General features: G+C 53.6%; 4 protein-coding genes across 4 annotated transcripts; 2 read left to right on the top strand and 2 right to left on the bottom strand.

Annotated features, from left to right (window-relative positions):
* Nucleotides 1-1482: 1482 nt before the first annotated feature.
* Nucleotides 1483-3102, top strand: UV8b_02157 (uncharacterized protein; the record flags this gene model as incomplete). Its single annotated transcript, XM_043139655.1, has 4 exons — nucleotides 1483-1714; nucleotides 1921-2151; nucleotides 2251-2551; nucleotides 2658-3102. The coding sequence occupies 4 exons, from the start codon at nucleotides 1483-1485 to the stop codon at nucleotides 3100-3102; spliced, it is 1209 nt and encodes a 402-aa protein (XP_042995589.1).
* Nucleotides 3103-4383: 1281 nt separating this feature from the next.
* Nucleotides 4384-6645, top strand: UV8b_02156 (uncharacterized protein; the record flags this gene model as incomplete). Its single annotated transcript, XM_043139654.1, has 6 exons — nucleotides 4384-5152; nucleotides 5272-5339; nucleotides 5399-5460; nucleotides 5514-5659; nucleotides 5784-5989; nucleotides 6082-6645. 6 exons carry the CDS (start codon nucleotides 4384-4386, stop codon nucleotides 6643-6645), a joined length of 1815 nt encoding a protein of 604 aa, XP_042995588.1.
* A 500-nt stretch (nucleotides 6646-7145) lies between these two features.
* Nucleotides 7146-8895, bottom strand: UV8b_02155 (uncharacterized protein; the record flags this gene model as incomplete). The annotated part of the gene is made up of 3 exons (XM_043139653.1): nucleotides 7146-7705; nucleotides 7828-8751; nucleotides 8826-8895. 3 exons carry the CDS (start codon nucleotides 8893-8895, stop codon nucleotides 7146-7148), a joined length of 1554 nt encoding a protein of 517 aa, XP_042995587.1.
* A 2744-nt stretch (nucleotides 8896-11639) lies between these two features.
* UV8b_02154 (uncharacterized protein) lies at nucleotides 11640-14513 on the bottom strand (the record flags this gene model as incomplete). The annotated part of the gene is made up of 4 exons (XM_043139652.1): nucleotides 11640-13143; nucleotides 13205-14007; nucleotides 14096-14326; nucleotides 14430-14513. 4 exons carry the CDS (start codon nucleotides 14511-14513, stop codon nucleotides 11640-11642), a joined length of 2622 nt encoding a protein of 873 aa, XP_042995586.1.
* Nucleotides 14514-15415: the final 902 nt, after the last annotated feature.

Genomic DNA, 15415 nt, shown 5'->3' with positions numbered 1-15415 from the left:
TTCTTTTTCATTCCGCTGTCTCGCTTGTCCACTCCACCCGATGCACGACATGGGGCCCTTTTTTTGCGCTCTCCTCTGCGGTCTATTCGCCCTCTTTGCCGTCTCTCCCTGTCTTTCTGTCTCCCTCTTTTTTTAGCATCATTAGTATTGCTGCTACCCTACCTTTTTTCCTCGCTGCCGTGCCCTTCCGCCTCCCCTCTATGCTTTCCGACGGGTTCCATCAAGCCCAGCAAGCACCAGCACCAGCACCATGGCCAGCGCCCCTGCGACGCCGCCCCGGCTCCTGGGGCCTAGCGGGGCCTCCCTTCCCCCCTCCCCACCGGCCCACCCCCCCCCCCCAGCAAAGGGGGGTCGCACCCGTGTACCAGGCCGCCGTAACGGGACCGATGCGGTGCGGCTCCCGGCCCGCGGCTGGCATCTTAGGTACCTACCTTACCTAACCTTACCTTACCTTACCTTGGCAGGCACCCGCCCACGAAGAGATCCACCGATGCGCAGATGCCCACATGCACAAACCCACAAAACCCGCTTTTCCACACATGGCAGCTGTCTCTTGTTCCTTTTCTTTCTCCTCGCCGCCGCCGTCATGTACCTATCCGCGGACGGCCGCTGTGCCGTCCACCGCACGCTTGTTTCTTTTTTTTTTTTTTATTTTTATCCATCTGTCTATCTATTTTTTTTTTGTCTTATTCGTGTTTTTTTTTCTGTTCTTCTCGGTTTGGCCTCCCCGGGTCCTTGTTTTTTTTTTTTTTTTTTTCATTTTTTTTTTTCATTTTTTCAAGTCCCGTTGGTTTCTGGTTTAATTCCCCGGTTTAATAGTTTTATTTGTGGCCTCTTGTCTCTGGCTAAGCCGTCCCTTGTCCTTGACCCATTTTCCTCAGCGACAAAGTCAGCAAACATGATTCTCTCCTTGTTTGTTCAGGACAAGGTGCAAAACGCACGCGTTTTTTTTTTTTTTTTTTTTTTTTTTTTGTTTTCCACCGCTGTACCAAAAAGGGAAAACTAAAAATAAATAAAAAAAAAGAGTACGAAAAAGAAAAAAAGGAGACGGAGAACGAGAGACCGAGAGAGACACACAGAGAGAGAGGGCGAGAAGAAGGAGAAAACCACGCCATGCAACTGGTCCCTGCTATCATGTTGTTCGACTTTTGGCCTGCTTTTGGCAGCTAAACATGGCCATCCATAAATACCCATTTGCTTCCCCTCGACATCATGTCCGACGTTTCATCATTGCCTTCAAGAATCCTTACCAGTGACATCTTGCGTCCCCGCCTCAGACCTTTGCTGCGTTGCTGAACCAAGCCAGAATCACGCCAGAACCACGCCGGTTTTCGCACGTCTGACTGATACGCGCTCAAGAGCAAGACACCGCCTGGTCACCCAGCCCCAAACCGACATAGTCTGTCCAAACCTTGCCGGCACGACACCATCAACAAAACCGCCTGTCCAGCGTCCCAGCTCAGAGACCACCCCCGTATCGCAATGTCACCAGCGGGTGATGGACCAGTCGTGGGGTCGCGGCCTGTCCCCGTGCGAAGCTCTGCCTTTGCTGTTGCCTTGGCGGAATCCAACGAGCTTCCTACCGGCTTTCCTCCCGTCTTGGATTCCCCTCTGGCTTGGACCGGTGGCCAGTTCCAGAAAGAGTCCGAGTACGTGCTTCAGTTGACCAAGGGGCATCTGCAAGAGATTGAAGCTGCTCTTGTGGCCTTTAAGGGTGAGACTGACTCTCTGCCTTTCCCACCCCCTCCCTTTCCCACTCCCCCTCCTTTTTTTTTTTTTCTTTCTGCTTCGTCTCCTGCTTCTCAAAGAACAAATGAGACATGGAAAAAAAAAAAAAAAAAAAAAAAAAAGACGATGCCGACGACGACGACGACGACGCTCGAGCTAGGTGAGGCCCACACACTTACACTGCGAGAGCAGAACTCGGCTTAGACGGAGACTTGGTTTCGCGAGACAACTTCCCCCTTCCTACTCTGAAACCGGAATTGACCAACCTGGGGAGGGCTATCCATTCCGGAAGAGGCTTCGCGCTCGTTCGCGGATTGAATCCCCAAAAAATGTCGGTAGAAGACCTGACCACGGTCTATATGGGCATCCAGTCCTACATGGCGGATCAGCAGGGAAGGCAGGACAAGAAGGGGAATATGCTGGGTAAGTCGTCCGACGACCTCGGGCCCGAAACTAGCGTCACCCGCCCATCCGTCCATGTATAGAGCCAGCGATGTGAGCTGACGGGAACCCCTTTCCAAGTGCACATCATTGCAGACAACTCGACCGAGATAAAAGCCTCTCATCACCGCCATTCGACCTCACCAATTGTAAAATCATGGACAGACCCCCTTTTTCTCCATGGAAAGCAGACGACTAATGATGGGCTCCAGACTTTTCACAACGAGGAGGCTGGCGATGTCGTCAGCTGGTTAACTAGAAGCACGGCTGCCTCGGGCGGAAAATGCATCATTGCTTCATCCTACACCGTGTACAACGCTCTTGCGGCAACGCGTCCGGACCTTCTTCGTGTGCTGGCACGGTCCGACTGGCCTTTTGCGCTGTAAGTGCGACGAGGCCCCCTCTCTGTTTACGCTGCGCAGACCAACCTGGGCCTAACGTTGTCTCTTTCACGTCTTTCTTCCTTTGCCTCGACTAATCAATCATAGGCCGCAATTCCATTGTCGACCGGTTCTCTTTCACCACAAAGGCAGAGTCATGACCAACTTTGGCAGGACTGCATTGATGGGAAGCGCAAGCCACGTTCGGCCGGCTCACCTGCCCAAGTTGAACGGTGCTCAGGTGGAGGCGCTGGACGCCATCGAAACGATAGCCAAGGCCACGCAGCTTGAGATTACCACTCAGGCCGGCGACATGCACTTCATCAACAACCTGGCCATTCTTCACCGACGCGAAGGCTTTGTCAATGGAACCTCGGCCCTGGAGAAACGACATTTGGTGCGAATGAGGCTGCGAGACGAAGCCCTAGGATGGGCCATCCCCGAAGCGCTACTGGACGAATGGAACAAGGCATTTGATCCCAGACTAACTCGCGTGTGGCATTTGGAGCCCATGCCCGACGGCTATTTCCCCTTGAGATCGCAGTCGAACTAAATCGACATGACATGGCGATGACGGCACGAGGCTCGACTGGAAAATGAAGGGAAAATAAAACCAGCGCATTGACAAAAAGACCGGCTGCGCTATGACAGGGATTGCTGAGACTAGGACAGGGTAAGAGGATAGATAGACCGGTGGGGGCGGTTTGCTTTTTTTTTTTTTTTTTTTTTTTTTTCTCAAAAAAAATTGGCGCAAAGAGAAGAGAAGACGAGACAAAAAAATGCACCAAGTCTGTGTTTTCAATCAGAGGTGTTTGTTCATATGATGGGAGTTTGATGCGAGCTTCTGCACCCCGGAAAACGAAAAAGAAACGAAAAGTGGAGTGGAATAGAGAAAAGGCTCACCTGGCAAACGGCGAAAAAAAAAAAAAAAAGAAAAAAAGAAAGAAAGAAAAAGAGACGGGGAAAAAGAAAAAGAAAAAAGAAGAACAGGAAGCAACAAATTAACAACATCAAAAGCTAGTCCCTTTTAGAATTGATCAAAACCTGGCAACGGGTCATTAGCAAAGGGCGCCTGGACTCTGCTTCACATCGTGACTTGTTTGTTGTCTGGTTCCTTGGTGATGGACGCTGCTGACCCGACCCGTTCGTTCTCAAAGAAGCCAGACAGGGAACAAGCTGACTAGCGTCAAAGGCTGAACCATATAGTCGGAACCCATCGATAGCCCTGACAGATAAGACACCGCGGAGAGAGTGGACCAGGGCAAGCAAATGTCAATGGAAATGGTCTGGGTCGTCTGGGTCTGGCTGGTAGTTGTTGACAGCCCTGTTGCCGCCAGGATCCGGGTGCATCATGCCACCCATCCAGTCTTGAAACCCTTGAACCTTGCAAGCCCAGTCGGAAGGAGCCCAGCGCCAGGCCCGCTTTTCCCGTTCTTCGTTTCCCCGTTTTCGTCTGGTTGCTCGTTTGTCGTCGTCGCATCAGAGCTTAGAGCTCCCAGCCACCTTGACAACCAACCCCCGAGTATCCGTATCCGGTCGCTACGGAGCACATAGCCATCGTACTTGCCTAAATAGTGGGTTGGCCTGCCTGAGCCCCCTGCTACCCGGGTTTCGCCTGGCCTGATCACACCCCACACCTGCCGACATACCGCGCACCTTCCGTCACCCTTTTTGTTGGGTTTCTGGGCAGCATTTCCGCGGCCCATCTGTCACGCTGCGGCATCTGCGGCATCTGCTGCATCTTCTGCCTCTGTCCCGTTCCCTGCTGCTGACAGAGTCCGGACGGCGGCAGCAAATCACGCTGCCGGGCTCTCCTGCGGTTCACATCACCACAATGGCCAACGCCAACCGTCCGCAATGCGGATCCGTGGCCTACCAGCCTGTCCACCAGGACGACAACCCTCCCCCGGCATCCGAAGCTGGCCACGGCCATGGTGGAAATGATGATGCCCTGGATGCCAACCCGGACCAGACCCTCCTTCCGTGGCCCTCCAGGGCTGAGAGACGCTGGCGCCTTGCGACCTACGCTCTTTCCCTCCTGGTGGTTGTTCTTACTGCCGTCGTCATCTTCTTATCCCTTCCCCTAGCAAGCAAGGGAAGGAACGATGACGGCGCCCTTCCATGCCCCTGCCTCCCCAAAGACGTGCCCCAATATTTCCAGACCTCTCCAGAGCTGTGGGCTGGTCCGACAGCTACAGGCCGGGCTCCTTTCATGGCCCAGTCGAGGACGTTCGAGCCCACGGCCACCTTTGTGCCAAATGAGCCCCTGCAGACGTCTCTGCCTATTGACGGCATGGGGAGCGGAAACAAGAGCATTTTCAACATGATGGGCTATCTTTCTCCTTACGTCCCTTCCCCCGGTTTCGGCGTTGACGAGTTCCCCCTGCCGTCTGGCGCAGAGCTCATACAAGTTCATATGCTGTCCAGGCACGGTTCTCGATACCCTACCGGCGGCTCCGAGGTTGCTGCCCTTGGAAAGAAGCTTGCCAATGCCTCCAAAACCTTCAAACCACACGGCTCTTTAGCCTTCCTTGAGCATTGGCAATATCAGCTTGGTGCCGAGATACTTGTGCCAAAGGGCCGTCAAGAACTATTCGACTCAGGCATGTGCTTCCCAGCATGGAAATGTTCCACATTCTATTCTGCCTGCTTGACTTTTTTTTTTTCCCCTCTCCCTTTCTGTCTTTATTTCCTGACTAAATGTTCTAATCAATATCTACAGGTGTCTTGCATAACTACATGTACGGGAGCTTGTATAACCCCCATAGCAAGATTATTGTGCGGACGACGGTGAGCAAATGGCAATTCTCATGGATCTTGCATTGGCTGTGCTGACATGTAACTCAAAGACCCAAGACAGGATGCTGAAATCCGCAGAGAATTGGATGGCTGGGTTTTTCGGCCTTGAATGGCAAGTCATTTCCTCTGTGACTTTTCACTGTTTCCCATTCTTATTTTCGGCAGGACCAACAATGCTACTATTGAGGTAATAATAGAAAAAAGGGGATTCAACAATTCTTTAGAGGGATCATTAAATTGTCCTAATGCATACACCAAAACACCTGGAAACGAAGCCCGCAAGGCATGGACACACAAGTATCTTCAACTCGGTATGTATAACACAAAAAGAAGACAGACAAGAGAAAAACCAGTAAAACAAAAAAGGAAGTAAGGAGGGGGGGGAAGAAGCATTCCCTATCCGTCAGCTTCAAATCGCTGACAAGATCCAACTAGCTCAGAAACGTTTCCAGTCCATGACGGACGGCTTCAACTGGACAATTGAAGATATATACGCCGCCCAGGTCATGTGCCCGTATGAGACAGTTGCCTATGGTTTCAGCCAGTTTTGCGACTTGTTTACGTACCAAGAGTGGCGTGATTTTGAATATTCCATCGACTTGCAATTCGCTTCGGTCGCCGGATTTCACAGTCCCACGGGTGTAAGTAGACTCTTTCCTGCCATGAAAGGAGATGATATATTCTTTTTTATTTTTATTTTTTTTGGTGCGGCCCTTTGGCTAACTGCCACCAGAGGGCTGTTGGAATCGGCTACCAGCAAGAAATCATGGCGCGGCTTAACAATCACACACTTGGCTACTCTGGATCTCAGATCAATGTCACTCTCGATAGCAGTACCGAGACCTTTCCACTCAACCAGAGTCTCTACTTTGATTTTTCGCATGATACCAACATTGTAGCCATCTTGACGGCTTTTGGACTTACCCAGTTTGCCGACCCGCTGCCTGCGACGAGTTATCCAGGGCTACACAACTTTACCGTGTCTCACCTGACCCCGTTCGGGGCACGACTAGACATGGAGATTATCAAAACACCCAAGCCTTTATCGCCTAACCGGGATGGTTATCTCAGAGGTCAAGAGACCAAGTACATTCATTTCGTTTTGAACCAACGTACCCTCCCTTTGGGCAAGAGCTTCCCAGAATGTGATGCCAGTCGCCGAGACGGCTGGTGCGAGCTCGAGACATTTATGAAAGTGCAGGAACGCATGCCAACCTTGGCCAGGTACGACTATGCTTGTTTCGGAGACTATCCTCCAGTAAAGTATGGGCAGGTAACAAACGGCGCCCCGTTGTAAAATGTTGCAACGTGAGACGCGGAGTTTGGGTTGAAAGCAGCAGGGCCGCCCACGTCGCCTGGGCTCAAGACGCGGGATATCCGGTGCTTATTGGCACAAGCCTCGGCGTCGGAAAAATTTCATTTCAATTGGGGCAGGGCATGGTCTTGCAGGTTCTTTTCGGTCAAGGCGGATATCCGAGATGTGAAGGTATACAGGTTTGGATATTGTATAATGTCTCTGATGAGATGAATTGATACAGACCCTAATTTTTTTGACCATGCATTCCAGTTCATGGCATGACGTAGGCTACTTTTACACTACCGAAGACAACGACAGTACCAGACCTGGACAGTAAATCATGTACACTCACTCCAACGCCGGCTATGAAACCCCGCAGTAAGAAAAAGAACACACAAGACTCTGTTTGTGAACCAGGAAGATGAGGCAAGACGACAATCCCGAGCCAAGGGCATTGTTGTCCATGTCTCTTTTATTTTTTTATTTTTATTTTTTTTTTTTCACTGTCGCTTCTCGCTGTCGGAGCGACATGCCCGCTCTCGGTCATCCTGGACAGACGACGGGGACGACTTCTTGTCCACGTGGCCATCGGACGCGCTCGACGGCCTCGCCATACTGGCGTGTTGGTGGATGCCGTGCCGAGGCTCAATGGCTTCGCCGTCGAGAGCTGGCTCGCCGCTGGGGGGGCTCCAGGCCAGGAAGTCGCGCCGGACCTCGACGTAGTCGTACGAGAACTCGCCGTGCTGGTCGTCGTCCATGCCGAAAAGCTCCGCCTCTTCCGAGGCGCGCAGCTTGAGGCCGGGGATGATGTCGATGATCTTGGCAATGGCGGCGGACATGACAAAGGCGTAGGCCGAGGAAGCCGCAATGGCGGCAATCTGCCAGCCGAGGATCTTGTAGTTGCCGTCGATGAAGCCTCCGGCGGCGCCGACGTTGACGCCGTCGAGGCCGATGACTTTGCCGGTGGCGAAGAAGGCGTTGAAGATGAGGCCGACCATGCCTCCGATGCCGTGCTCGGCGAAGACGTCGAGCGAGTCGTCGATGCGGACGAGGAACTTGACTAAGCGGTCACCTTGTTAGACCGGATTTTTATCTTTTCTTTTCTTTTCCTTTTTCCTTTTCTTGGCGATGCGAGACGAGATGGGACGACATGACATGGGGGAGGGCTGGCCCCAGACTTACTCTTTGTGCCAAAATTGCAGCACAGGCCGGCGACAACACCGAGGACGATGCTGGCCCAGGGATCGATGAAGCCCGAGGCGGGAGTGGCAGCAACAAGGCCGGAAATGGTCCCCGAGCACCAGCCAACCATGGACCACTTCTTGGCCAGGCGAAAGTCGAGAAGACACCACGTCATGGCGGCGAACATGGCAGTGAGGCACGAGTTCCAGCAGGCCATGACGGCGCGAAGGTTGGCGCCAAAGGCAGAGCCGCCGTTGAAGCCGAGCCATCCGAACCACAGGAACACAGTGCCCAGGGTGATGAGGGAGATGTTATGCGGGCGAAAGTTCATCATCATCTTTTCATTGCGCCGACCCAGAACCCACGAGTAGGCCAGGGCGGAGAGACCGGAGCCAATCTCGACGGGGCAGCCGCCGGCGTAGTCGAGGACGCCATTCTTGAAGCCCCATCCGTTGGAGTTCCAGACCCAGTACGCGATGGGGCAGTAGACGAGGGTGGCCCAGAAAAAGGTGAAGACCATGCCGGGTATGACGCGGCCCCTCTCGGCGACGGCTCCTACGGTGATGGCGGCGGTGACGGCGCAAAACATCATCTGGTAGAAGGAGTAGAGGAGGGCGGGGATAAGAGGTGAGCCGACGGACGGGGTGGCCCAGACCTTGATGAGGCCAAAGTGTTGGAGGTCGCCGATGAAGGCGTTGCCAGAGGTTTGGCCAAAGGCGAGCGAGTAGCCCCAGAAGTACCACTGGAAGACGATGACGCTAAAGGACATCATGACGACCCAGAGCATGGAGAGCGCCGACTTTCTTCGAGCGAGGCCGGAGTAGAGAAAGGCGATGCCGGGGACCATGAGGAGGACGAGACAGGAGGAGAGGAGGATGAAGGCCTGGTCTCCGGCTTGGTACCATTGGTTGAGGTTTGCAGATCCTATCGCAAGGTTTGGTCAGCTTGTAGCTTTTGCTGGAATTTTTTGGGGTCCATGGAGCGAAAAAGAAGCATACGCGAATCGCCACCAATGTCGTTGTCGGTGCCATTGAAGGCGGTTGGTGCCCCAACGTGGGCATACGACATGCTGGCAACGGCGGAAACAAGAGAAGCCTCGATGTCTGAAAAGATGTTGTTGTGGGCGCAACCGAGGCGGGAGGGAACGTCCCTTTTTCCGACAAGGGACCAGGGGAGGTCTCGTAAACGGTAGCTTTCGCCGACGAAGAGAGGCGCAAGTCGTCAAGGTGCACGATTGACAAGATATATCGCGCGGGTGAGGTGCGAGGCAAACCCCGGATTGAAGAAGGATTAAGAAAAAAAAAAAAAAAGGGGGGGGGGGGGTCAAGAAGGCGAGGAAGCTGGATAGCAGACGACGAGGGTTGAAAAGAGCGACTGGCAAATTTCTATTTATGTACTCCGTAAACCAAGGGCAACCATGCTGCTTACGGGAAGCGAGTGACCGACCAGCTGGAGAAGATGACACAGATGACAGACAGTAAGGCAGCTCCAGCTCCGGATGCCAGGGGGGGGCCCCGGTTTGGTCGGTTTGGTCGGTTTGGTCGGGTTGGTGACGATTTCACAGCAGCGCATTGTCTGCCTGTGGCTTTTCTCCATGGCGGCAAAGATGCAATAATATGGCCCCAAGCGACGGCAATTACTCGCTTCTTGATAGCCAGCCCCCCTCTGAGGCGTCAGACCAAGGCGACGTGCTTCGCTTATTATTCGCCCGTCAGGAACCACAGAGGGGGCGGGCGGTCGTGTGTCCCAGAAACAGAAAAGAAACCGGCGGTTTCCTCCACGATGCGGTATACATGCCCATGCCTTCAAGGGCTTGGGCCAGAAATGTATTGCTCAGATAAGGGAGTCCCGAGTCGGCGGCAGATCCCTGGCCCTTGGACGAGGTGGGGTGTGTGGCTGACAGCCTCGCATGCTGGTTGTGGGAAGACGACAAGTTTAGGGTTGATTATCGTCTTTGTTGGAAGCGGATTCGTCTGTCACTAACAAGAGGGCAGCTACTCTCTTCTTGCTTTGGACTTGATGACAGAGACGAAAGGGGGGCAGAGCGGCGCCCAGCCTGAACAGAGGAGTCGAGGTACTTCCCAGCTAGGGATTTTGTCTCGGTTTTTGTCTCGGTTTTTGCCTCGGTTTTCGGTTTTTCTCGCAACGACAAAAAAGAAGAGAAGAGGCAGTTTGCAGCCTGGCAAGCTGGCAAGCTGGCAAGCTGTTCCAAGTCCACAGTCCGTACAGTGTACGTACCAGATGCCAGATACGATGGAGACCAGGCCAGAGGGTGGAATCTGGGATTGCTGCAACAAGTTTTCTTATCTTGATGCCGGAAACGGGGGGCGTCCAGGATTAGCGCCACATGGTGTGGAGAAGGCCTGTGGAGAAGCCTCGGAGCTCACGGCAAGAGCTACAGTACGTACGCTCCGCATCGGAGAGGGGACGGGGGGGAGGGGGGGGGGGGGGCAGCGGAAAATAGGCCAAATTAAGAAAGAACAGAAGGACAAAGAAAAGAAGGAGTCAAAGTGGAAAGAAAGATAACGGAAGATTTATAAAAAAAAAAAAAAAAAAAAAAAAAAAAAAAAAAAAAAAGATACACAGAGAGAGAGGAGATTCCCAGCTGGCATGTGAGAGCCCTGTCTGTGGTCGTTGCCACATGGTCAGCAACCTCAAGCTGGCAGGCACGACGACGCATTCGAACGCAAGCCCCGTCCTGTCCTGTGGGCTGCCCACCCCACGGCGTGCCCCCAACCCACCACTTGGACGCCAGATCCAAATCTCATCGCCAGCAGATGCGGGGCTGTTGATAAGCACTGCCGCGCCCGCCGTGATTGGACAGCCTCGAGGCTCGACTTCCTACTGCACAGCCCAAGCCAATCACGCCCCCGATCCCCGACCTCGCTGACAAACGGGCATCGGAATCCATTACTGGCCCTCCTTGGTCATTGAATCGCGCGGCTTTTGCATATGACTTGCCCTTTGCCCTGCCTTGTCGCCACAGTTTCAGCGCCATTGGCATGGGGGGGGCTGACGAGGTGCAAGGTACAAGGTACAAGGTACCCACCGAACCGGCGGACGGTCGGCCGCAGGGAACAAATTGAATCTCATTTCTCTTTACGAACCGAACCCCCCGGACGAACCGGGACCGCGGCGAGCGGATACGGGGCGTCGTCGCCCGCCCTGCGTTTTGCTGCATTTTGCTGCATTTGTTTGCCTTGGTTGCCGATTGAACCCGGGTTGAAATGAACCTCCCCAGGGGGAATGGTCCTAGGAACATGAGGTGGTTTGCGCGCGGCACATCAGCTAGGCCACCGACGGACAGGGCTGGCGGCGCAGCGTCGACCCAGCAAGCCGTTTACTGCGCCGGCGGCAACCGTGATGCGTGCGTTCCTGCCCGTTGCCGTCGACCAATCAGCGCCACGGGCTGCTATTGCTATGTACATAGTTTACGAAACCAAGCCCCAAAGCCGGAAAGAGCAGGCAGCTGCCAAGCACCCCCTCCTTCCTGAACATGTGTCTGGTTGGCCCTTGGCTTCAAGATCTTCCAGAAGATAATACACATCGCGGGTGAAAGTCTTTTCACATATCACATGATTGTCGTACCATCAACCATCCAGGGACGGCGGGCTGATTCCGATGTTTTCTCGGAACCTTTTATTTTTATTTCATTTTTATTTTATTTTTTGCTCACGACGAACCAGCCAAGACATTCTTTTCCCCCCATCTCTCTGCCCAGATGTCCATGCACTAGGTAGCAGCTAGTCTTCATCAAAAGTCCAAACTTCCGTAAACCGGCCGGCACGCGCCCCGATGTGGAAGCAACCTCCTCAAAAGATGCACAGCTTTCCCGACTGCTCCTCCCTGCTGATTTCGTACGTCAAGACATCATGGTTCCTGTAATGCAGCATCAACCTGTATCTCCTCGGAACCGCAACCCGTACCCTCCCATCAGCAGCATCAGCATCATCTTCAGCTTCATCTCCCATCGGCCCGTCTTCCTGCACAGGCCCCACTGCCATTCCATGTAGAGGCCGTTCTTCCACTCTAAAGACTGCCTCATCTGACTGTCGCGGCAAAATCCACTCGATCCGGAGTCCGTGATGCAGAACCCCCGTCCGTTTTTCCACCGGTGCTTCGAGACGCGTCGGCGTCAGGATCAACACTCGTCCGATTGGGGATCCAACCGCCAAAATGCACAGCTCTGGGATGTGAATCACCATGCTGAGGCGACTAGTAGCCCGAAAATGCGGCCTCGCGGTGCGACCTGGCGACAGCCCCATTGTTAGAGCGTAGGGACACAGGATGTCAAACTCTGGCAGTCCGTTCTGATGCCTCTTGTCCAGACTTCTCATTTCCAGATCCTTCTCGTACATCCGGAGTACGTGATAGCGTTCAGCGACATTGCCGAGGCTAGATGCGTAATCTTGCGTGTTTTCGTTACTTTCGCCGGGTTTTCGCAGGAAGCGGAATAAGGGCAAAGTCTGTCTTGGTAGTTCGTGAACCTGTGCGCTGTGTGGCATGTAGACCATGTCGACACAGGGAGGAGGACAATGAGGCCGCAGTTTCTTCAAACATTGTGTAAGCGATGCATGCAAAGGCGCCGAGCTTTCCGAGGGTGGCGAAGATCCGCCTGGGGGTTTGGAAAGGTGTATCAAGAGGTGCGCCAGGCTCGGGACCTCTTGAGCGAGGGGAGATTCGTCAGGGGCGGAGCCAGAAGATGGCGGCTCAACCACTGGAGTCGTCAATTCTGTCAATTCCGCCAATTCCGCCAATTCCGCCCATCCTGCCTCGCCTTCCTCATTCGCCAGCGGAAGAGGCTCATCGTTTTCCAGAACCACGGGGTAAGAGACGCCGCCACCTTGGTGAACCATTGCATCGCTTTCGTCATGCTCTTCAACTTCCAAATCGTCTTGCCCCCCCAGAACATCGCCTTCCGGTACATCTACGAGGCCGTCGTCTTCGTTGCCCTCTTCTGTCGCTCCTTCGGATTGCTCCTCCCAGTCACCAAATTCCGAGTGAGAGTTATCGACAAAATCGTCATCGCCGTCGTTGGATTGGTTGATCATGAAGGCAACTCCTCCTGCAGCATCCGTGTCCAACCCAAAATGTGGCACAGGATTGTTTGGTCGATTCGGGGCTGCAGCCATTCCAGGCAATGTGCAAGGGTTTTCGGGCAAGTCTCGAATATACTTGGCCACACTCACCATAGGGTGCGGGCCAGCTTGACGCTTGGGCACCACTTCCAGGTCCTTGAGCGGTGCCCCTAAAAGCTCCTCCTCGGAGCGGACTGCGAGGAATTCATGGTTCGCAAGCGCGAGTATACCCCAGCCACTGTCATGAAAATCGTTAAAAGCCGTGTTTTGCTGCTGTCAAGATTCTGCGAGGGACTCACCGTGAGGACGCTGGCCAGAATTCCTCGCTCTTCAGAAGAGGGCTGTTCGACGGCGCAATTCTGATGGCAGCTTGGGACGGCTTCCAGATGTCGGCCAGCCACATTGCCCCCTTGATGTCAATAGCACAGATTTTCTCCGCGTAGCCATACTTGTCGTCCACGAAGCTGATATTGGGTATATTGTCCGCCAAAGAACCCAAGGACACCACGATCCGCCAATTGCGAGCGCGATGTCGGACTTGTTCTTCCACGTCCCGGCAGCAAGTGTTGCAATCGCAATTGCGGTGACCCGTGGAGTCTTTGGTTGTCAAGGCAGGGGCGAAAACAGTTACCTCGAAGCGATTCGAACTGACAGCGATGAGACGAGACCTCTGATGCACTGCCAAGCCCCAAGCTGAAATGCCAACATTCTCATGGAAGAAGGGTTTCGGCGCATTGCATGCAGAGGTCGGTGGCGGGGACGGCGGGGACGGCGGGGACGGCGGGGACAACGCCTGATTGCATTTCGCGACGTTGGGTACTCTGGATTCGTGTGAAATGTACTCGGCAATATCTTTCGTGTAGAAGGCGACAACGTCCCCGTCATCATGACACGAGACAAGGATTTCTCGTTTCCCGAGTAATCCGACAACAAGATGATTGAGCGAGTGGGGGGATCTACGGTCAATGTACCCGCCGATGAGACGGGCTACAGAGCTCGGTTGAGCATAGAGTTGAAGCTGAGGGTGTCGAGGTATTGTCTGTGTGGGCACACTTCGGGGGACATGGACAAATATTCTCGACCGATACGCAGCGAAATACAACTAATAATCGCGTCATGTAATTCGTCAGCTGCCCATACGATTGTCGCGGTGAACAACAGCACCCAGCATGAAAGGGTCTCATGCCAACATTATACTTTTGCGACAAGGCTGTCAGGTTGTTACGGTACGGCTGCATAGAAGGAACCAGCTTGTAGATGGAAGCCGAAGGGGTTTGACCGCCAAAAGCATCATCATCATCGTCGCCGTCGTCGTCAGGATCTGAAGTGGGCCAGACCACGGGCCATTCCATGCCAGTGGGATGAAGGCCTAGCGACAGGCGTTCGCGGTCGGCAATGGCGCGCCTCGCTTCAGGGCCGAACTGGTGACACCATACAGGCATTAGCTTTTCATGTAACCCATGATGTTTGCTGCTAGCGTGTGAGGTCGAGGATCCACGATTAGGTGCAAGAAGACACACATACCCGATCTGTGGCAGTTTGTGCATGGCAGGTTCCGACCGTAGCAGGGCGGAAGGGACGACGATCCTTGCCCGTTACGCTGTCCATGGAGGAGGCATAACAAGGTGGGACGCAGTATGAGGCAGAAAGGACATGTATGCGTTGGTGCACGCCGGGTCAAAATGTCGCAATAAAGTCCGGCCTGGTGGCTAAGCGAGGGGTCGCAGACGGTGGACGATGTCGGAAATTGAAATGCGTTGCAGGTTGATTCGTGGGCGACGATGATCAAATCGTACGATACATGTACGGAATACTCCGTACTCCGTACCGAGTACGGAATTACATGCCTCGGGTCAGGTGACCCACCTGGGGAGGGAAGAAAAGGGCAAAAAGCCTCACTCGGCTGAGCGACATCGTGCAACCTGCTGGCTATGAGCACAGCCTCCCAGAATTCAGGATGGAGGTAAAAGGTTGGCATCTGTTTATGCGAAAATCTATTGCTCATCATAGCCTGTTCCAAGACTAAACTGATTGCCTCGCATGCATGGCCGCATGCATCTTGTAACCACAATGCATTCAATCATGCAAAGGATACTTTCAAAGTTAGCACTGTCCGCCGCAGCCCGTGGTAATCGTCACTCCCTTATTTCCAATTCTACTTCACACACGGGCCATCCCATCAGCTTCCGCCCAAGTCGAGCAATAGCCTATTGGCCCACTAGGTAGGTACAGAGTCTGGACTCTGGGGTATTCTGTACAGTCGCATCATCCGAAATATGGAAGAAAATTAAGAAACCGAGCAAAGACCCCAGACGCCTGGCTTTCCAGACCGACCGACCGTCCGTCTCCCCTGAACAAGGAGCCAAACAGAAACCCAAATGACAAAAAGCGGCGATATGGAACCACTTTTACAGGAGCATTATCTTCAGTTTTTGCTCACGGCGCATGCCGTGATTTTTGACACCCAAGTCTATTTCCAGCACAAATGGTGCTATGTAATATATTATATG

Source organism: Ustilaginoidea virens, chromosome 2 (assembly GCF_000687475.1).
Source record: "Ustilaginoidea virens chromosome 2, complete sequence".
In the NCBI taxonomy this organism is placed as follows: Eukaryota; Fungi; Ascomycota; class Sordariomycetes; order Hypocreales; family Clavicipitaceae; genus Ustilaginoidea; species Ustilaginoidea virens.
This window is presented reverse-complemented; position numbering and strand designations above follow the sequence as displayed.